This window comes from Centrocercus urophasianus, unplaced genomic scaffold (assembly GCF_019232065.1).
Source record: "Centrocercus urophasianus isolate 14NV4802_14NV808 unplaced genomic scaffold, USGS_Curo_1.0 seq_16, whole genome shotgun sequence".
Classification (NCBI taxonomy): Eukaryota; Metazoa; Chordata; class Aves; order Galliformes; family Phasianidae; genus Centrocercus; species Centrocercus urophasianus.
The window spans coordinates 20,473,395-20,496,753 of record NW_024884711.1 but is presented as its reverse complement, the minus strand read 5'-3'; the positions used below and the strand labels follow the sequence as shown (position 1 = coordinate 20,496,753).

The following is a 23,359-nucleotide window of genomic DNA, read 5'->3' as shown; positions in this document are numbered from 1 at the left end:
AACAATATAGAAGCACCAGATGAAAATTTTGTTCCTACTCCTTTAACCTTTCACATGTATGCACTTTAGGCAAGAGTTGGGAGAAATTTAGAGGGTATATTTTAACACATAACTCTGCTCAAATTTAGTTAGAAAACCTGAGTACCTGAAGTCTGAGACCTATTGCTCACAGGTTGTAGAATTAATTGCCAAGTAATAAAATTATTTGCTTCTAGACTATCTATTGTAGTAGATTATCAGGTATCCGTCAACATAAAAAAATTATTTATTTTGCATTAAATATTGTCCAATAATTATTTTTTCCTGTACCAATGAAAAAGAGCCACAGTAGTATAATATATTTTTATGTTCTTGTTTTTGCCTGATCTGAGGGGAAAGCAGAAGAATCAGCACCACTACCAAAAATTAACTATTAGAAAAGTTATCGGTTGCTATATATTTTGCAGCTGTTTCAAGTCACAAAAATCATTCTGAATGTAATCAGTAACAGGTCTGAGTTTCAATTATTATTATTTAATTTCTTTTTTTCACTGTTTAAGCCAAAAAATATCTGATAACAGTTCTTCTAGTTTTCAGAAGTACACAATGTTGCTGATAACCAACTTTCCTGATGGCCAGCACAAGGTAGCTTGGGAACGTTATACACATCAAAATCTGTAACTTAGCGTCATCAAAATCTGATCACATTAGTGTTTTAACCAACCTTGATTAAAAAAGAATGTAGATTAAAAAGTAACAGTCACAAACACAATAAAAACATGTCCTATGAACACAAAAACAACTATAATTAAGCAGATTAAATACCTGTTTAATTCAGTCTCCTATCGTTTCAATTCCTAGAAGTCTGTTCCTGATGTACAGCATAAATACAGAACAAAATATTTAAGTTCTTAGATTTGTTTTAGTGAAATAGCAATTACCCAGTCCAAATTCAGGAAAGAACTTCTGGTATTCTGGTCAAAATATGTGGCCATTAATATAGTATTTTTGCATTGACTGGTAAATGGATGGCTTTCTGACTTCTTTCAATATAAGTTGGTTATAAAAAAGAAAACTCTTCTCTTCAAATTATGTCATGAAAATAAAGAAGCCAAATGCACATTTGTAATGTTCTTATTTCTTTATGATAGGAACAATTTATAAGGTCATTAGCTTAAACATTTCAAAATAAATGTCTTACTTCGTAGGCGTAGTCCAACAAAGAAAGTTGAGTTCTTAAGTAACCAAGTTTGTATACTCCTAAGAAGACTGAGCAGCGGATGATTTCCAAAATTCCTGCTTTGGGTCTAGAAACAGGAAATAATGCAGATTAATGTTGTTGGCTTTCTTTCTTGTTAACTTCAATGAAAATCAAAATGTAGAAATAGTCTATGAATCCCACAGCTATATAAAATCCCCTTTTCTAAACTTAAACTTTTTTAAAAGGTTACATTTTTATAGTATACAGTTTATATCTTAGAATATCTTAGTACTGAATTTTCTGTGGGTGAGAACATGCATATGTAGAGAACATACGTGAACTCACACACATATAAACATATCTTTTAATCACAGAAATGATAACAGAAAAATTCTGAGAACTGCCATCTGAATAGCTCAGAATCTTTTCATTGGCACATTTCTGTAAATTCATATTAATTCTCCTTACCAAGTTTGTAAATAATACTGATCTCTGATTTCTTGAAAAGCTTTTACCCACCCTGAAATACCCTATTCGGAACATACAAGCAAAATGTATTCTTTATTGAAAAAGACAATGAGTAGTATGTGCAAAACACAAGTGGCACAACAATGAAGACTCTATTCCACATTTCTATGTTAGCAGGGCAAATACTCATAGTTTCCCTTTCAAGAAACTGTACTTGCTATTCAGATTCCTGTAGGTTTACAGCATTTGTATGGACTACTTCCAGAGCATACATCTCACAGAACTGGTATATTTTTCAAGATCCAATTTGATTTGAATCCATATTGACCAAATTAATCCTTAATCTTTGGTATCCTTCACATAAGTTTGAGTCTGCACTTTTTATGCTCTTCTCATACACTATCAGTCAATCTGACACCCATGAAATGCTACTACATAGGACTGAAACAACATGGCTAAGTTTGAGCAGCATTGGAACAGACTACAGGTCTGCCAGTATCACAAAACCAGGGAGGTTGATCCTACAAATGCAAGCACATTTGAGGACATGAGCAGTTGGTGCTTCAATATCACCACTAATTGCTGCTGGAACACTCCTTGTTTTAGTTACAGGGTATTTGTGTTTTATCTTCTAGCCAACAGACAGAAACATACCTGTCAGAGTATATCTATAGTTCTTTATCAATACAATTTTGGGCACAGTTGAGATTTCCTTGTATTATTAATATTGTAGAATGAGAGAAGAAAAAAACCATGCTTTATGTCTTGCCTTTTCTCCATAAGAAATCCAAAAGAGGTCAGGGATAGAATGATAATGGCAATTCTCAGTAGAATATTTTCCTGTGATAATGTCTGTTTAAAAAAAGAAAAAAAAAAAATCATTAGGCTAATTTTCTGAAGAGAAACTGAGTTTAACAGAACTCAGCAGCTTCAACTTTATCTCAGTGATTTCACTGTCTGTTTCTGAAGTGATTCACATTTTATTTTGCAAAAATTTGCAGTAATCACTTTTATAGTTGCCTCTATTTCCAATGTAATTATTAAGACACACCCTTCTGCACCACTTGCTTTCCTGAAGTTGCTTGATTTCGTCATGCCTTAGCCCACAAGGGCATAACATTTCTAAGTAAAAACTACCTTGGCCCTATTCTATTTTTTCATGTTATTTTACTACATTTTTACAGTTGCCATGTATAAATCCCAATACCAAAACAGACATTGGTAACAGTAAGAATTCAAATAACATGATAATATAGCTATATTTTAACAAGAAACAAAACTAATAATGTTTCCTCATAACACTTGGTTCCGAATTCAGGAAAACTCTTCAGCTCATATAATTGACTCCAATCAGACTGAAAACTTTTAAACGTTAACGTGTTTTATTATTTGGACACAAAGCAGCATGGAGATTTATGTCCTTGATATTTAAATCTAAATAATAGAAACAGCAATCAGAAAATAAAATTCTTTTCCATGATGAAGTCTGATTTTTCTTCTTTTACTTTATGAAATAATTTTATATTCTACATAGCTGCCTTTGCAAATCAAATATTTAATCATTTTTCTTGTTCCCTCCCTTGCTTCGTCTCAAATATTAGCTTTGAAGAGCCTTTATTTTTTCTTAAAAAAAAATAAATAAAATTTAAAAAAGCAATATGAAAATAGCGCATCTTGCTGAGTTATAGAAATTCTTTCCGGTTTGAACAGCAATAAAGTTTATGAACAGCATTTTGCACCTCAAGATCTCAGGCACTGAAAAATAAAAACCTGTGAATCCCTGCCTTGATTTCAATAAAGTCCACTTTGCAGCAAGCCCACTTTCCTTCAGTGGTGGCCCCTACCTCGCAAAGAGATCTAAGGTAAGTATCTGTGAGTGTTGGAGGCCACAGGAGAATAATCTCAAGTTTTATAGCTGTGCGAACTTACAGTGCCCATGTTTGCAAAACACATCAAACCACACACTCAGACTGGATAGGGTTCTGCTGTTACACTGAAGAATCACAAGCACCTACTTGGATATCCTTAACAAATGGTTACCAAACAAAGAAAACAGCATCCCAGCAATGCGTGAGCTAAACAGCAGCCCCAGTCATTTACAAGCCAGAACACACTTCTCACAAATGACACCTGTGAAGCCACTCCATTGCACAGATTTATACAAGGATAGATCAAATTCATTACTGGAATGCCACACATGCAGTCTGTCTCATCCTTCCTTACAGTAAATTTATGAAATCTCAAACTGATGATTACTATGATCATCTACCTAGAAGAAGACCTAAAGAAAGGATATCCTACACTATTCTTTTACTTAGAGCACCTGCTACTGGTCACCACAGGAGACAGGATATTGACCTGGACACTGAACCATGGAGGGACTCAGCATAGCAGTTATGCACAGAGACTCTTGCTTAAGACAAGAAGGTAAAAATGCTCTGATGGGGTTATCTTTATATAAAGGTTTTTCTCAACTAGAGTACATTGTAAAATTTCCAATGTAGGTTTTAAAATGTGTCAATAAAAGATTACATTGAAGGTAATTTTTATTTTTTATATTTTTAACACTTCAGTTTCTAGAATCCAAAAACTGTACAGCAGCTTTCCATTGTTGACAAGAATCAATTTGTTTTGAAGTGACAAAATTTTTGGACAGAAATTTCTTCATAAAAATATTCATAAAAATTCTTAAACTGTTCATCTACTCACAATAAATTCCCACTTAAACTTACTTAGAAGCTGGGTCATAAATAAATTCAATAATTAAAGCTAAGATAGCAAAGATAAGTATGATTTGGTACAGCTATATGCTATATAGCTACAGCTATATGGTAATTCACAAACAAATTTCTTAGAAATGCTTTATTATGTTTTTCAATGATGGTTCCTTGTCAGGTAAAGCGTTTTATGGGGAACTGGGACCATAATTCAAAACTTTCCTATTTGAGTCTGTCCTTCCATTTAAATTGTAGTACAGCACCTTTTTAAACCCAGTCCTAGCCAGGTGGCTGGTTTTGTTTTGTGTTAGTAATGCAATACAGTAGCTTCTATAGATTGCCTTAAAAAATGCCCTCACACTGGCAGGGCATTGGTTTAAGGAAAGGAACGTAAAGCTTTGATTCTCTGTCAGGTTACAAGAGAACTGAATATCAAGTATAAATTTTGAACAGTAGTTGCTACTTTACAATATGTATCCAAAATCACAATTTACAGAAAAGGAATGTATCACAAACAACTTTGTTTCTTCGTTTGTGTTCCTAGTCAAGAGCTGCCTGGAAACTTCTGGTGAAATATATCTTGATGCCATTTGGAAGTAATAGATTTTAGAAAGCCAGAAAAACATAGCATAAATATTGACATATTAGTTTACTTTCCTAAATTTCTCCTTACTCCTCCAATGGCATAGTTAAATACTGCCTTGATTATTTTATTCACTTTCAAACTTGTATCACCTTGTGAAGTGGATGCTGACAGCTGGGCCATCCATTTTCTTGGTATTACTCTACCACAATCAATGAAATAATCTGAGTTATATCACTAAGCTAGCTATCACGTACTGAATCTATACACTGCAAGTTACAGTGTGAAAAGAATGTGCATTTTACACTTTTGTTAGTGCTAGCATCTTCATACCTCTTAAAATTACATGCATGGATATATATATAAAATAAATGAATATTTATGTACTGGATTACTTGCACAAACAGAGAAGCCTAAGGGACCACAGCAGGCTTCTTAGCTGTGAGTCAGTCACAACTTTGTAATGTGGTTATTGGCTATAATTATACAGAAAAAAATATTTCTGTTGGATTTTGATTTCACTGAAAGTTTAAAAAATATCTTGGAGACTTAAAAACAAAGGGGGGCTTGTAGATTTTTGGGAAGAAGTTTACACTGCTTTGTAATCACAGGGTTTTTCTTTTAATTAGGTAAAAAAGAAATAACACATTTAAACAAAGGAAATATGCCCTATGTGTTTTAAATGTAAATTGAAAGGTTCCAAATTCCAGGTCATTTTTCTTCCTTCTGAAGTATAACATAAATGCATTTTGTCATCTTACTGTCTTCAGTTTTTCAACAGAAATGCTAGGAAAGATGTCAGCACGTTGTAATCTGACAGATGCCCTGCTATCATATATGACCCATTTTTAACATTCAAATGAAGAAAGCTAATACAGTGCTATGGAATTTGTGTTGTTTGGTGTTTATGTATGAATTTTATTTTAACTGAGAATTCCTGAAAATCTGTGATTACTTAGCAATATTCCGTATACTTTGTCTTCCATCTACTTTGTCTTGCCCTACTGAATGGATATATTACTTGTGCTCTCAACTTTCAAGAGACCTATCATATCACCACATACTTTTTGTCTAATTAAAAGTGCTCACATATTCATGGCATTATAATCACAGTAAAAGTTACGGTATCTATCAACAACAAAAAGACATTACAAAATGTGTTTAAGGTAGATTTCATTTTGATTTATGAGATACAAGCAGTTCTGGAGCTATGAGACTTTTGCTTTGAATGTACTGCAGTTTTACACTCCTAGCACTCTCTCTGGGACTGATCCAAATCCCATTACATCAATGATCAAGATGTGCGCAGCTCAGAAATATTTTTTATTCTCTGGATATAGTACAGACTGCTATATAGAAAATAAACACTGTATGCTCTCTCTTGTGGAAAATATATATTTGTTCTTTCTTGTTTTGCTCTTTTCATAAGTTAAATGTAGGTCATTCATACCAAAGGTATATGGTTGCTCTTTGCACATAAGAGAAACTTAACACTTCTACAGGGCGTGAGACCAAACACTGAGCAACTGTAATCACTTGAGAAATGTAATAGCTGTATGCTGTGTCTTATGGCCATTATGAAATGGAACTTACACCTAAAAATGAGGAAAACAGTTAGCTTTCTCCATTTATGGAGCTATGCCACAGTTATGACATAATTCATAGCCAGACAGAAAGTTCCAGTTGTATCCATAGACATTTTATAATTCTGTGTAGTGGAAAACTGATATTGAAGAGAGATTTTTGCCAAGTAAAGTTATTCATACACAAGCTTCCTTCTCATGACAGCTTTCCCACTGTACTGCAGAGTGATGCTGGAACTCTGCCTTGGGACAAGAACTTTCTACACCAACACTGACGGTTTATGTACTGAGATGAAGTGCTTCTAGTTCCCTGTGTTCTCATTCTTATTCTTACTACCTCATTACCCCACAGTTTTGTGTAGAGAACTTTCTAGTTTTTTTTGTTGCAATAAACTCATACATAGTAGATGTTCAAGATATTTCCACTCTGTGATTGCAAAAATTTAATTATCATATGGGGTTTGGGTGTTAAACTTGTTACTAATTCTTAAACAGCTGCAGTTATCAACAGAGAAAAAAATTTGGACCATTCATTTTTCCTTCAAGGTCCAGAGAAACACAAAAAGAGAAAATAAAAAATATGAAAAAATTCATTAATTAACTCCTTAGTTCTTGCTGTTAAGCAATATTAACAAAGAAAATAAACAAACACCTTATTTGATCCCTAGGGAAACATGACTTTTTGCATGTATGCAGGAATTTAGAAGCATATCCTGAATATTTTGCAGAGGTTTTCTCAGTATATGAGCATAGCAATTGTGGCATTGTATATCTTGCACATATGATAGGTATTTATGCTTTAGTTTCCTTCAGAAATTTCTCAGGATAGACAAAACCTTATATGGTTTTGTAATCTCTAAACTCTCTGCAGTGTGACCTTCATAGTAGTGATGGTGATGTGTATTGTAACTTGTATTAATCAGAAGAGTAGGCCTAAACAGCATCAAGCAGTGGGCCCAGGTGAACCTCGAGAGGTTCAACAAATCCAAGTGCAAAGTCTTGCATCTGGGTCATGGCAACCTCCACTATCAGTACAAGCTGGAGGATGTAAGGATAGAGCACAGCTGTGCCAAAAAGGACTAGAAGGCACTGGTGGATGGCAAGATGGGCATGAATCAGCAATGTACCCTGGCAGACCAGAAAGACAACAGTATACTGGGCTGTATCCAAAGAATTGTAGTCAGCAGGGCAAGGGAGGTGATCCTGTCCCTCTGCTCCGCGCTGCAAGACCTCACCTGGAGTACTGTCCTCACTGCAGGAGAGATGTGAATTTCTTGAAGCACACCGAGAAGGCCATAGAAAAAGCCCAAGTGATGGAACACCTCCCCTACGAGGACAGAGTGAGAGAGCTGGGACTATTCAGCCTGGAGAGCACTCCAGATCAGACAGTGGCCTTACAGTATCTATAGGAGAGCTATAAGAAAGATGGGGACAGACTCTTTTGCAGGGTCTGCTGTGGTAGGACAAAGGGAAATGGTTTCAAACTAAAAGAGGGGAGATTTAAATAGGATATAAGGAAAGAGTTTTTTATGATAAGGATAGTGAAGCACTGGAACATGTAGTCCAGAGAGGTGGTGGATATTCCCATCCTTGGAGACACTCAAAGTCAGGCTGGACAGGACTCTGAGAAATCCGATCTAGCTGTGGATGCCCCTGCTCACTACAGGAAAGCTGGACTAGATGGTCTTTTACGGTCCCTTCCAACTGAAAAGATTCTATGGTTCTATGATTTCTGTTACCTTTCCATTGAAGTGCAAAACAAAATACTTTTAAAATGTTTCTCAAAAACTGTTTTCTTCTATTTGTCTGATGTGTTATTCAGAACACATCTAAGAAACAAATAAATAAACAAAAAAAGAGCTGCTATAAGACTGATGCTTTTTCTCTCAAGAGATTATTTCACTCAGTCTCTTCTTGCAAATGAATGCAAGAATTTCTGTCAGAAAAAAAAACAAACAAACAAAAAAAAAACAACAACTTCAACAACTGGACAAGATTTCAGGAAACTTTGAATTATTTTTTCAAGTCTTTAGCATCTTTCAAAATTGGCCTCTTAAAATCTGACCAATCTTGACATTTTAAAACCTACATAACCTCAGATCTGAGATACATTCTTCCTTTAACAAGATCCTAAAGCCTGATGCAGATACTTACTTATTCTACAAAACATTCATTATTTTTAATTTAATTGCACAAATAATTAATATAGTTACTAAAACTTTTAGTAAATATGTTAATATATATTTAATACTGTGTAATTACACATTTACACATTTATTATTATACCACTACAGAATCTAGTTATGATTTTTTATATATATTATATAGATATGATTATTTACATAGCATAAGAGTCAGGCCCTATAGTTTCTACTCTGTGCTTTATTATGTAAGTATATTGTGTGTCATATTACTGTCATCATGAAATGCTATTACCTAAAGATATGAATTACTCACAGTCACAGTAGCAAGAAGATCAATATACAACTCCGTTATTACAGCAAAATGTACCACTGCGTAGCAGTTAAGATAAGCTGGTACACTTGGATTGAAGGGAACTTCATTTCCAGTGACCTATATGAAGCAATACAGATACCAGTGTTCCACTGCAACCTCTTATTCCTTAGTATTCCTTAAAATTACAAACACAAAAAGATTAAGGAGCACAGATAATTACACAAAGATAATCTACAATCTTACATACATACTGTCTAGTGTTTCACTGTTTATGTGTGTGTGCGTGTGCATATTCAAAACTGAAAGAAAAAGAGAAATTAACTTACTTTATAGAACTATTTTGAAAATCTCTTTAGGAAATGAATAATGAAAAAATAAACAAAATGATATAATTTTCCTTCAAATAAAAAGAAAAACACAAGTAAAACATTCATTTCCTTCAGTCTTTTCCTTTTATGACTGCTAATTTGCTAATTTAAAATAGCATGTGTAGAGTTCTTAACGTTGATCCAGTAGCATTAAGAGGTCCAAGTAAATTACACAAAACTGAAAGCCTCTATATGTTATATTTACCGCTGGGATTTCCTCAGGAAGGCCAAGTCTAGGTTTGCCTGGTCCCCAGCCTGGCCCTTTGAATATGACAGAAAGCTTATTCCAGAATCCAGGTGTGGCCCAAAATGTATTCCAAATACGAGCCAAGGGACGTAACTTAAAAAAGAGCACGTGATTTTTCATTGTTAGTAAAATAAAATTTATTAAAACATTACATTTCCCTCATCCTTAGCTTTCAAATAAATGACTTTTTGCAAGTCTGTAAAGAGAGTACATTAAAAAGAGATGAAGACAGAGGTTCAGAAAACATGACTGAAATAGGCAGGAGCCATATCAGGTCCTTGGTTTATTGTAAGGATTATAAAGACTTCTACTCAGAGGAAAATCTCTCTTTCCTATAGGCAATCCAGAACATTTAACAGTATTTTGTATAGCTGTATTTATGATGGCTTTAAAGTAGAATTTTGTTATTGGGACTTTTACATGACATACTCTCAATTCCTAAATTACTCAGTGCTGTCTGTAATGTATATAACAGTACGGACTGTGGCCATCCTTCTAGCTTCCAGCCCAGGTACTCCTTCAGGCAGAATTTCTAAGTCTTTGAGATGCCTTGTGGAGTGAACAGCCATAAAAAATCCCCATGAAATAAGGGGAGACGTCTATACTCCTCAGTTCTTCTACAGTTTTATGGAGAACTTTTTATGTTGTGATGAAGAGAAGCTTGGACCAAGAAATCCACCAAGAACCACATTAAGTACTTTTTCTTCTTTTTCCTTTCTGTTCCAAACAGCTTCTGTTGAAAATATGATGGCTGCTATGTAACACTGTCAATGCAAATCATTATGAAGCATCATTAAGATCAAATACGCAAAACAGATAAAGAAATAAAGATATCACACCATGGGATTACTTATGAAATAGCAAATTTAGAGAATACATAAACAACAGATTTTGTTTTCTGTCTGTGCCTCTCTACATATTGCTCTGTGTGTGTCAAAATAGACAGCATTCACTGGGTAAGTCATAGGCCTGTTATATTCCCACTGTAATTAATTAATTAATAATTTTACTGTATTGTGTTTTCATAATGGCTCTACATGCCCTGTATATTTTCAGTGCAGCAAGTTGTAATGAAATACTGAAGACACTGTGGATAGTGAATTAACTATGTAGCAGAGTTAATCTCAGTTATGCCTAAAAGGGGTTTCTTTTGAACAACCAGCACTCTTTTTGAATGATTGTTATAGATAACAGAATCAGTTATACAAAGGATAGCACCTGGAGCAGGATGGGGTCAAATGAATTTACTGGATGTGTTAAGCCATATACAACTTTAGCATCTTCTGCCTCAAATGTTCCTGTAGGAAAATGTAAAAAAAAAAAAAAAAAAAAGAATCAACATTTAAATATACACATTTTGTTTGATGCACTAACTAAACATGAGGGAGAGAGCAGCTTGCTTTGGTTTGGTTTTACTTACCAAATATCCTGTCCCAGATAATGAGTGTGCCGCCATAATTTTTGTCAATGCAGTAAGGATTTCTACCTATAATAAAAATGATTGATAAGTCATTGCATATATAATACATGCAAGTGGGTTACAAAAGGAAATCTTAGCATCAACTTCTAATCTAAAAATATTTTTAAGGAGTGAATTAGCAAGTTTGCTGATGGTGCAAACCTGGGAGGAGTGGTGGACATACCAGAAGGTTGTGCTGCCATTCAGTGAGACCTGAGCAGGCAGAGAGCTGGTCCTGGAAGAGGAACCTTATAAGTTTTAATAATAAAGAGTGCATAGTCCTGAATCTGGGGAGGAATAACCACATGCATCAGTATAGATTAGGGTCTGAACTGCTGGAAAGAAGCTCTGCAGAGAAGGACCCGGGTGTCTTGGTGAACAACAGGTTGGCCATAAGCCAGCAGTGTGCCCCTGTGGCCAAGAAGGCCCACAGTATCCTGGAATGCATTAAGAAGATTCTGGCCAGCAGGTCCAGGGAGGTGATCCTCCCCCTCTACTCTGCCCTGGTGAGGCCACACCCAGAGTACTGTGTCCAGTTCTGGGCTCTTCAGTTCAAGAAAGACAGGGAAGGGATACAAAGATGATGAGAGATCTGGAGCATCTCCCTTACAAGGAAAAGCTGAGAGGCCTTGAACTGTTCATCCTGGAGAAGAATGAGAGGGGATCCTATCAATGCTTACCAACGAAAAGGCAGGTGTCAAGAGGAAGGGATCAGATTTTTTTCAGTAGTATCCAGTGATGGGACAGAAGGCAAACAGGCACAACACAGAATATAGGAATTTCCATATGAACATAAGAAAGAACTTATTTACTTTGAGGGTGACAGAGCTGGAACAAGATGCCCAGAGAGGCAGTGGAGTCTCCTTCTCTGGAGATATTCAACACCTGTCTCAATGTTTTCCTGTGCAACCTATTTAAGTGAACCCGCTTTAATAGGCGGTTGGACTAGATGATCTGTAGAGATGATCTAGAGTTCCTCCAATCTTTCAGCTCTTACAATTCTGTAACTCTGAATAGTAAGTTAGCTGCCCTTTATGTATTTACAACATTTCTTTTTTCTGAAAAATCATCTAAGTCTCCTTCTATTCAGAATCAAATATACAAACGTAGCATGTCGTACTCAAAATTTCTGTGAAATAAAGAATTCAACTGGAGAGTAAATTCACCTAAAATATATTTATGAAGAAAAATTAAAGAAGTAAAAAAAAAATCACCTCATTAATTTATACCCAAGAAAATACATGTCGAATACATTTATGCATAATCATCTCTTTACTGTCTTTCAGCTGTTTCTATGTTTTATTGCCATACATCTGATCCTGCCTATACCACTGAATTCAGGGTGACCCTTCAATCTATTACCTAGGGAATGCACTTGTATGTGAAATATCTTTCAAATGTTTGAGCAAAATCAAACTGTGGAGTTTGTTTGGTGCAACTGTACAATACTCGATTCTGCTCAACTCTGATCAGGTTCAGAGGATTAGTCTGGATTTACAGCAGAGCAAATAAGAGCAGACTGGTTCCCTCCAGGATTACCAGTACTTGTGCAAATTTTAAGGATTAGATAGTTACAGCACCACAGCCTTTTAAAAAAGTCTATACAGTGCTATAAACACTCTACACGTGGAGGATATAATAAATATTAATAACATCCTCTGTACATACAACTCCATTTTAGTCTGTTTCAAATTATTTTGTTTTTCCATTCCCATTACTTTTCTCCTTGTTATCTCTGCACTCTGAATGAGCCAGTGACATCTATAAAACCCACTTTTATTCCATAGGTATATTCGCGGCATTTCTCATGATTCAGAGGAGTTATGAATCAAATTTAGATATGCAGTATCATCTTTAATTCTTCTGGATATTGATGGAAATTCGTATCAGCTGACAAGTATGTGTGTGAAGTGATATTTTTCGACAATTCAGACATTTGAAACTAAATTCCACCAAAACGTTTAACAGCTCTACTTCAAAAAGAAAAACGTGTCTTACTGCATGAATTTGAATGCAAGAGCATCTGTTACTGACTGGTACGATGACTGTGTTTTAGCAGTCAGGGAAAGTGAGATTTTTATTATCATTCTTTATATTTACAAAACTATTTTGTTCAAAATCTTCAAATTATCTCACATTATCAAGGTTTCGTTTTTGCTCAATAATTAATCTCAAAGGTAAAGATTTAAAAATTAAATATAAGTTCTAATTTTTTAAAAAATTACTGTTTAATACTATGTAACTTCTCACATAACAAGGACTATTTTTTGAAGCAGTTAGCAAAATTAAAATTGTTGTATAATACTAAAGTATAATTTTTATTCTTTCTTATTACAGTCCAAGTACTGAATACTAGCAAAAGCCTATTGAGGAATTAGAGGTTATGCTTTTAACTTACCATGATGAACTCTGTGATGACTAGGAGTATTAAGAATCCACTCCAATGGACCAATGTTAGTGACAACCTTGAAAAGAAATAATGTTTATCTAAATTTGAAAACACTGTATGAATTCAATAAAAAGGAGGGAAAAGAAGGACACAAAAGGCATAAAGATTTTTATCTCCAGGAGACTTGTCTAAAAAGATGAGAACTTTTTTGTTTTAACTTGTGTTCATTACAAGATTTTTCAAGAAAGAATAAGTGAAATCTAGTAAAATGCAAGTTAAAAAGCAAGTTTCTTTTTGATCAATCAGCACACTTTCTTCTTTTATTACTAGTTCATGATTCTATACAGATTGCTCAATTTTTCATCTGTATCTATTGACACTTCTTGGTAAGCAGTGTAACTCTAAGATCCCAGTAATTTGAATATTCAGCCTAAGCAAATGGTTGGCACAGTTCCAGAAACAATCTCCTTTAGTATCTTTGACTGTTTTCTCCTTCTACCAACACCCTTCTTTTACTCCAGCAGAAATGAAATAACACAACAAACCGAGAACCAATGCAAGTGGAAACTATATTTGTTTCATTTTGCCATAAACTTACTCTAATGATTCAAGCTTTGTCATAAAATGCTTATGAATTAAGTTTATGAATAAAGTAAATATAAAAAAAATTAATATTTTTGTTAATATTCATCTTTATTAACATAAAATGAACTTCTAATTATTAGGTTAAGCAGAGCATTTCTGTAAAGGAAGGAGTATAGAAATGATCCAGTTCTTCATATAGAGAGAACTGCAACATCTGGAGCATCTTGCTCAAAATAATGTGCACACTGGCTGGAAAAGCAGAACACTGGGACAAATTTGTTTTGTTTTGTTTAATTCAGAAGCCAAGGACAACATAAGTAGGGCCATTTGTATTTCTTAGAACTCACTCAAAATAAGTTCAAGCCTGAAAAGAACACCAAAAGGTGAGAAACAATTCATCATTCAGTCTAGCTTGATTTCCCTCATCTCTCAAGCAGAAAATCCCACTGTATTAAGCTATGTGAGATGTAACCACTAAATTGAACTAATGAATTAAATGTCTTGGATTGAATTGTAGCCCAGAACCTGAGAGAACAGTGATCTATATATTAGACCACACCTAAATTTGATAAAAATGGTAAAGTACACTATTTCTAGAAATTTCCATTGCTATCAGTAAGCTTATACCTAAAAACTGCTATCAGTGGAAAATTTTTTGCATTCTCTATATATTTTATAAATATATATATATTTTAAACACATATTTTATATTTGGTAAATATGGACTTATATGATATCAACAAGAGGAAATACATAATCTCTGTAACAGTGGATTTTGAAGCCTCCTGCAGTAGCACAACACGAAGAACAATTCAATTTTCTTGATATTTTCTACCTTCTGCCATCATCTACCACAGGAGGAAAACACACCCTGAGCAGATCCTTCATCAGAGTAAATTGCAAAGTCTAGGATAGTAAAATAATTGTTGCCAGGCAAAATTTTATACTCTGACGCTGTCATTTGAGGCTCACAGGACCCTACTGAAATTAAGAGAAAAAAAAAAAAAAAAAAAAAAAAAAACTTTGCAGGACTTGGCATGTAACAAAATTTAATGTGGTGGAACAACAGTCAATGCTCAAAAGAATGTCTAGAAAGTTACAAAGAGGAAAAAAGCAGTGGTGGATGTTCCAGCTACCAATCAGCCTTTCAGCTTTCAATCTTCCCTCATTGCTGTGGGGCAGATGTCTGTGTCATTGTGTCCAGACATCTTCCTTGAAGAACATCAATCACAACGCAGTAGGTAAATATTTATAGTAGCAGTAACCAGGCATACTTCACAGTTGCAACCAGTCACCAAGATATATATACTGCCAGATCTCAGTCATTCAAGACACCAGAACATTTTTATCTTAAAATAGGTTTCCATTCAAAATGGCTTTTTAGAATAAACATTTTCACATTTCTGGAAAAACACTTTTCAATTTAATATTGAAATATATATAAAATAAATATATAAAAATATATTTTATAATATAAAATATCAAATAAATAAACATAAAATAATATATATATAAAATATATATATGAAATAGATAAAATGTCAAATAAATTCAATATTATATCAGAACAAATCACATATTTTGTGGCTTACAATTGAGATTTTCATTAGAAAAATAATATACTTTTTACTGTTATGGCTTTTTTATGCACTAAATGCTTTGTTTCAGCCCTTTTTTTCTACTGGAAGTTAGTCTAAAAAATTCAAAAATATATGGTGGAAATGTCATGGTCCAATATTTCTATCACCTTTATTGCATATTTCATTTTATTAAAAGGAAAAAATCCTGTAAGTATAAATAATTCTATAATAATTTATATCATCATCTTGCAGTTATCCTGGAAGGCTGAAAAATTACTCCAATTAGCCTTAAAAAATGATATATACCAACTCTTTTCCTAGAATGATCTTATAATTATATGAGAATGTCGACCAATATGGCTGGCAGAGGGGACATTCTTGTGTTAGTTTCTTAGATACAGACAACTATTGTACTAAATCAAATCCTGTCTCCTATTTTTCCTCTCTCAGTTAACACATCATGTCCACCTACCACGTCACTGAGCCTCAATGAACTGCTGCATTCCAGAAAACTTTTCCTGCTTGCTTTGTTTATAGTTTAACATCACATGTCCACAAAACAATTTTCACCTGAAAAAACCTTACAAATAGATTAGATAAACTACATGTGAATCTGATATATAGGTATTTATGAACATCATTCAGACTTATAAGATCTCTTCTCAAAACAGGTATTTTTTTCTTTTTTTTTAAAGCAACATATTCCTAAGTTATTGCATCAAGAAGTTTCTAAACAATAATGCAGAATTATTATGAGAACAATTGAAGCAGCTTCAAGAGCAGTTTAAAAAACAAGGCAGCTAAAAGCTATGTGCTTACAAACTTTCCACAATTTGCTGAACAAAAAAATTCCAGAAGTCAAACCTTCATATAAAACGAGATTTTTTTTTTTTTTTTTCAATAATAACAGTTCTTATATAAAGATGTTTCCTTTATGACAGCAATCCCTTGCCTAAAGGAAAAGAACATCATGCAATCTCTTGTGGCATGTAAGCACGTCCGTTTGCGGTCTCAGAGTTTGTCAGCACCAAGGGAAATCTTTATTGCCTGGTACCTGCACCACTTCAATGTAGTTCTTGTTTAAATAATGAGAAAAAATCGTGACTTGAAATCCAAAGGAAACTTTACATCTTGTGTAACAACTCCTCCTGTCACCACTACAACATGAATCTTTGCTTAACTCTGTTTCAACATGAATGTTGGGAAGAAATGTCGACAGAGCAGAGGAGGCAATGTTACAGTAAAAGCACTGCTAAATAAAAAAAATAACTTTTTTTCTTTATGTATAAGAAAAGCTGTTTGTAGCAGAGCATGACTTTCAATATCATAGTGCTACTGATCTGCAGGACAGAAGACGGTAAATTCGTCCCTGGAGCATGACTAAAGAGCACTCTGAACTTAACTCTGGGGTTTCAGCTAGATTAGTTGTGGTAGAACAGGTATTTCAACTGATTTCTTCATCAAAAGTAAGACAAGATTTTTCTTCCCGGTATATAAATCTGTATTTCAGATAGTTTGGTGGGGAAATTTGAATATAAGACTTTAATTACATTCTCAATAGAGCTGCTGTGTTAATTCAGGACAACACACCCATGTATTTATACAGATGGCCCTGGTGATCATATTTGCCATGTGAATTCTCTACAGGGAGGCTAGGGAAAGGCAGAACTCCTAGGATACATGCTTGTCTGCCCAGTTTCACACTTTGAAATCCTCAGCAAACCCTGATTTATATACCGCCAACTGTTTTCCTATCTGATTAGGCAGTTTTCTATTCCAGTAAGCATGTAAAATGGATGTAGGCAAATTTCCACAGTGAGGAACGAAAAAACAATATTTATAGTTTAGAAATAAAATAAGCCAAAGGAATCAGGTCTGTTGGGATCATAAAGAATTTAATAGGGTGGTGAATTTCTGACAAATCTGGATTGTAGGAATGGGAGGTGAAAGCCTAGTTTTAATGGATAGTCAAGTTTAGGGTATGTTTATATAATAAACACACAGACTTAAGAAACGTGTTTAGAATAAATTATCTTGAAGGCAGACAGTTGTCACTTTTTGTTGGTTTATGCTTTAACCAGAAGGTAAGGTTTGAATCAAATAGACATCTGACATGAATATTTCAGCTACCACTTTCAATAAGTGAATGCAACATTTGATATATATATATATATATATTTTTTTTTTTTTTGCAAGGTCTAATTAAGCCTTCTTGTAGAAAGATAAGCACATGTTGCTTATGTCAATCAAGTTGTCCACTACAATGCAAGAAAACAATCACTAACTTACTGTTTTGATTGTAATATTACAAATAGCAGAGCACAATGGGAGTCACTCTTCCAGTTGTATATCAAGTTAAACATTTTAAACAAACTCCAGGAGAAAAACTGCTATACAGTTTCAGTATTTTTTTAATCAACTTGACAAATACATGCTGGTGACTGTGGAGAAAAAAACCAGAGCAATAAATCATATGCCAGCCCTGAAACAAACCAAATATATTAAACTGTAGCTCTTCACTGTACCTCTTTAAAAAGACAAAAATACAGTCATCATCTTGCACTTTGTTGTTTTTCTTTTAATAAATAAATGATTTCCAAATATTATTTTGCTTTTAAAGCCACAATCAATTAAAATAGATTCTCAACGAGTACAACTACGTGTAAAACCCAAGATTACTAAACATAACTTTGTTAAAATGTGGAAAAATATAATTTTTTTTAATGTCATTTGGTCTCTCTAATTCATCTCCACATTAATTTAGTATCCTTTCATTATTTTATTAACTTTAATTGGTAAATAGGTTGCTTATGTTGTTCTGCATTCTGCAGAAATGTATTGTCTCTAAGTATCTCATTTCACACTCACTTTGGTAATTCTCCTCAGACAAAATAGACTGAGTGATCTACATAAAATTACTGAAATAATAATTTTGGTTTTAGGGTTTCTAAAGGTAATTCATAAAGCCCACCACTGCTGAATTAAACATTTCATAGCTGTATCGTGCAAGAATAGTCTTTCAAGAATGCTCTCTTATGAATGTTTTATTTTCCCTCTCTTCTGTTATTCTTTAAACACAGGAAAAAAGTATATGCTTTATATATCTAGAAAGAATATACTTTTGCTTCATCAAGGATTATATGAATAATGGAAAAGTGGAACACAGTTTACAATTATTGCTAATATTTCTGCTTAGCAATAGTGCTTCTTGCTTTGTACTTTCCTGCTCCCTGGCAAGGTGACTTTCATCCTCTAGGCTGGTCAGAAAACCTAATAAGTCATTCTGGCAGATGCAGTGGGTTGAAGCAGTGAGATGTCTGTTTTTTGGAATCATGTTTGAGTTTTACTGTCTATATCATGTATCTATTCTATTTGGACGTACAAAGGCCGCGTCTGCATTAAATAAAGTATTTTTATATCCCTGGTATTCATTGATCTATTTGCCCTCTCTTTCTCCCCACAGTAAATGCTTGAGTTGTCAGTTTGTGGCAGATGAACAAATGAGTTTCTGAAGCATCAGCTATGAGGAATGGTACCAGAACATTTGTTTGGAAAACAAAATTTTGTTCTTTATGCAAATCAGTGATTAGTTAATTCCCCACTGTCTTTAGAATGACTCTGTTTTTGTAAAAGTGAGATCATCCAGCTTCTATGGTAGAATGTCAGACAACATGGGTTGTTTCTGGCATCCCCAGTCCAAACATCTGAGTCACTGAGAGTTATCAGGTACAAACCTGAATACTAGACTAGGAGAATGGTTGTATATCACCTTTAAATTGCATCCATCCTTCTTATCATCTTTGGTAAAAAGTCTCATGAACGGTAACTTTTTAGATGAATCCCTTGTAACTTGAATAGGACAGCTGTTTGTCTTTCTGATTTGAAACAGCACATCAAATAGGCTCATATATTTTTGGCTAAAGGGATTGAATGAAATAGAAGGTTGTTCTTTCACTAAGTGAGCCAACATATTAGAATACAGAAAGTGAAATATTTGGTTGGCATATGCTATTTGAATTCAAAGTGAATTTCCAGAGAAAAATTCAAGGGAGACTTCAATTTCACAATTATACTGAACGCATTAGATTATTAATGATTTTATCTTTTAATGACAACATCAGCTACTTTAACACTTCTAAACTACTGAAAATACTTTAAATAACCTTTTTTTACACTTGTTTGCTTCTGCATTCCTTTCTTATTTAAAAGAGACTGGAGCATACTATGTGCAAAATGATGGCATACGAAAATGTAAAAATGAAATATGGAAGAAAATAAAGTATCAGTCTCACTTGCTGGGTCCTGAATATAGAATATAGTAACTGTGTACAGAAAAATAGCATCCCTGAGTGGCTTGTGTTGGAAGTGACCATAAAGCCCACCCAGTTCCAACCCCCTGCCTCGGCAGAGTTGCCACCCACCAGACCAGGCCACCCAAGGCCCCAACCAACCTGGCTTTGAACACCTCCAGGGATGGTGGATCCACAGGTTCTATGGGCAGCCTGCACCAGCATCTTACCACTGTCTAAGTAAAAATATCTAATCTAAACTTTCTTTTAGTTTAAGACCATTACTCTTTATCCTTTTGAATATCTTACCTGTTGTTTAACGCTGTCACTTACTTATCACATTGTCCTAAAGAATTTATAATTCTTCTAACTGACACCTACTGGACATTTCTCTTAAACAGTTCCCACATGAAGACACATCTATGCCCACTAGACCTTAAAGAACAGATCTTGATTTGGTATTCACAAGTGTATTACTGCTTAAAAGAGCTATGTGCATTTGTATGTATTTTACTTAATTTTACTTTGTTCTTTAACATGCTTGTTTAATTTCCTCATTGAATTTGTGCCTGCATTTCAAAATCCGCTGAAGATTTTTTCTGAATATGGCTGTCTTCCTAGGTAAGAGATGATGGCCTTAAGGACTTCAGGACTGAACTACAACAACTCACCTGTACTGACAGCTAATGTGCTTTACATGGCCAGAAACAGAATTCTCTCTTATGAAAGAATGAAGTCTCCACAATTTCTATTTTTCTTTGATTTTTTAAATTAAATAAAATGGAGATAAGTCAAAGCTAAAGAAAGTCAAGCTTTAACCTGCACACAGTATAGGAGCATCCTACTGAAATCATTCTTCCTTTGCTTTCCTCTGTGTCTCATAGTTGTGAATTTGGGGGTGGAGATGACATTAAATACAGCATACTTGGCATACTTCCATAGCAAGTTTCAGCTTTCCTGAATCATTGTTTTCTGATATAAACGCACATGTTTTGGACTATGTCTAGAGTAATTTCAATTCCTTTTTGCCAGCCTGTGCTGCTAAATTGTTTCCCAGTCCTTCCCTGCTGTTTTCAGCTATGTTATTCCTTGTTAATTGGAGTGCATCACTTTTATCTGCTTTGATGATGCAGGAAGACTTAAACAAGGCAATAAGAGGTGCTTTAAGAAATCTAACATCTGTGAGTATGGTAAAAGGCATTGATTATGGTCTTTCCCCAAATTAGAAAATTAAACAGAAACTAATGCATGTCAAAGATCAAACAGGCAAGCAATAATCTGCCTCCACAATTACTACCAAAAGGGATTGATTCAGTTGATATTTTCCAAATACAATCTGACATCTCATAAAAATTACAGCTAAATCTACAGAAACTAATTTCTGTTTTTTCACAGGTGTTTATCAGGTTATAAATGCACCTAACTTATTGGTTGTTATAAATGCATAATGGAAGGATATAGTTTAGTAGAAGCCATAGAACTTCGAAATCACCTGTGAAAATAAACTGAAATTGAATATTTCTGTCTGTCAGTAACAGTCCTGAAACATTTTGTGGCTTTTGAAAAATTAGATTTTTAGTGCTCTTTAACCAAAATATTATTTTAGTTATTTATTTTTGAACTTCCCTTATGGTCTCCTCATAGAAACATTTCTCCCTGCCCATTTAAGGCCACATCTACTGACTGAAAACTCATTCTATTAGCCTAAATTGGACTGGACTGAACCAAAAACTGTTTTCCCTTGAACTACTGGGATACTGATTTTATGCACCATTACAGATTCACTTATATTTTCTGTCACCTAAATAAGCAATGAATACAATTATTTCAATACCATTAGGTGTTATTCTGAGATTTTAAAAAAGTCTTTGGAAAATTTGTCTTATTTCAGATTGCGATGTAGACAGTGTGGTAACATACAGAAGTACTGAAAAAAGGTGAACTTCAGACAGCAGGAATTGTTCCAACTGCTGAATATACCAAAGAAAAATGCATAATTTATCTAAATGACACAGTTGTGTTTTCACTCTTGGAAAACCTTTACTTCCTTAATTACTACAGAAATGCCTTACTTGTATCTAGAATTATCAAATTGTTTGAGTTGGAAGGGACCTTTAGAGGTCTAGTTCTAATTCCTTGCAATGAGCAGGGACATCTACAGCTAGATCAGGTTGTTCCCCTTCCCTTTAGATACTGACAGGCTGCAGTCAGGTCTCCCCAGAGCCTTCTCTTCTCCAGGCTGAACAGCCCCAGCTCTCTCAGCTTGTCATTGGAGGGGAGGTGTTCCATTACTTGGATCACTTTATGACCCTGATCACTTTATGACCCTCCTCTGGACTTGTTTCAACAGGTCAATATCTGTCTTGTACTGTACAACACACCTGGTTGCAGTACTCCAGGTGAGGTCTCACCAGCATAGAGCAGATCACCTCCCTTGCCCTGCTGGCCACACTTCTTTTGACGCAGCCCAGGATACTGTTGGCTTTTTGGGCTGTAAGGACACACTGCTGGCTCATGTCCAGCCCCTTCTGATTTCAGTGCTAAGGGTCTTTTATTATTACTAAAAAATGGTATAGGGTAGTTCTTGTATAAAATTTACAATGTGTAAAATTGAGAACTTATTTAAAATAAAGGGACACAAGTTAGCTAATACCAAGAATACAGGCAATTGAGAACACTTAGACAGAAAGAGTGGGTACATGATAATCTTTATGATTGTCTTTGCAGGAATTTATGAGCTACTTGAGTTAAAATAAAACAGTTTGTCCCTAATCTGCCGGTAGGAAAGCAAAACAAAAACTGACACAACAAATCTTGAAGAATGCCAAAGTGATAACACAGGAAACTTCTCTATTTTTTTTTAACGGTACTGAATGTATTTTAAGCAAAATTTGGGAAAATATCAGGGATTATACTTGGGCTATAAACTTTTGCTCTAAGCTGAAACACAGCATGCAAAGTTTCAGCACAGTAGAATGACTGCTTTTTAATTATTAAATTCAATTTGAACTATTTCTTTAAGCAACAAAAACTCTCCAAAATCTAGACTTAAATAAAATTCCTTCCCTTAGATGCAAACTTTCCTATATTTACATTATTTAACACTGTTAAACAAAGTCGGGAAAATAATTTAAAAAAAAAAAAAAAAAACCAGAGGGAAAATCTCTAAAAAGTTAAATTGTAACAGTTGGCACAAAATGAACAAAATTGAGTATAGTAGTTAAAAATCAGTTTAACTTCTTCAAAAATACTGGCTATTTTAAACCTCCATGTCTACAGTAGCTGTTGCTATTTCCCCTTCTTTATATTCCCTTGTCTACTAGATCCTTACTCTCAACAGAAGAATAGGGCGTAACTCTATTTCTATTTTGACATTATTTTTTACCTTAAAGCATGGCTTCAACGTATTTCAACTGATTTTACTTGCATTACAATTTCAATAATATCAACGCTA

General features: G+C 34.3%; 1 protein-coding gene across 1 annotated transcript in view; it reads right to left on the bottom strand.

Annotated features, from left to right (window-relative positions):
* AGMO (alkylglycerol monooxygenase) overlaps positions 1 to 23,359 on the bottom strand; it is a 178,440-nt gene that overhangs the window by 75,018 nt on the left and 80,063 nt on the right. The window contains exons 5-11 of the mRNA XM_042816867.1: positions 13,461 to 13,527; positions 11,024 to 11,089; positions 10,822 to 10,901; positions 9,562 to 9,696; positions 8,989 to 9,105; positions 2,418 to 2,500; positions 1,181 to 1,286 (exon numbers count right to left, since the gene is read on the bottom strand). Coding sequence (XP_042672801.1) covers positions 1,181 to 1,286; positions 2,418 to 2,500; positions 8,989 to 9,105; positions 9,562 to 9,696; positions 10,822 to 10,901; positions 11,024 to 11,089; positions 13,461 to 13,527 — 654 coding nt within the window. The remainder of the gene's footprint in view (positions 1 to 1,180; positions 1,287 to 2,417; positions 2,501 to 8,988; positions 9,106 to 9,561; positions 9,697 to 10,821; positions 10,902 to 11,023; positions 11,090 to 13,460; positions 13,528 to 23,359) is intronic.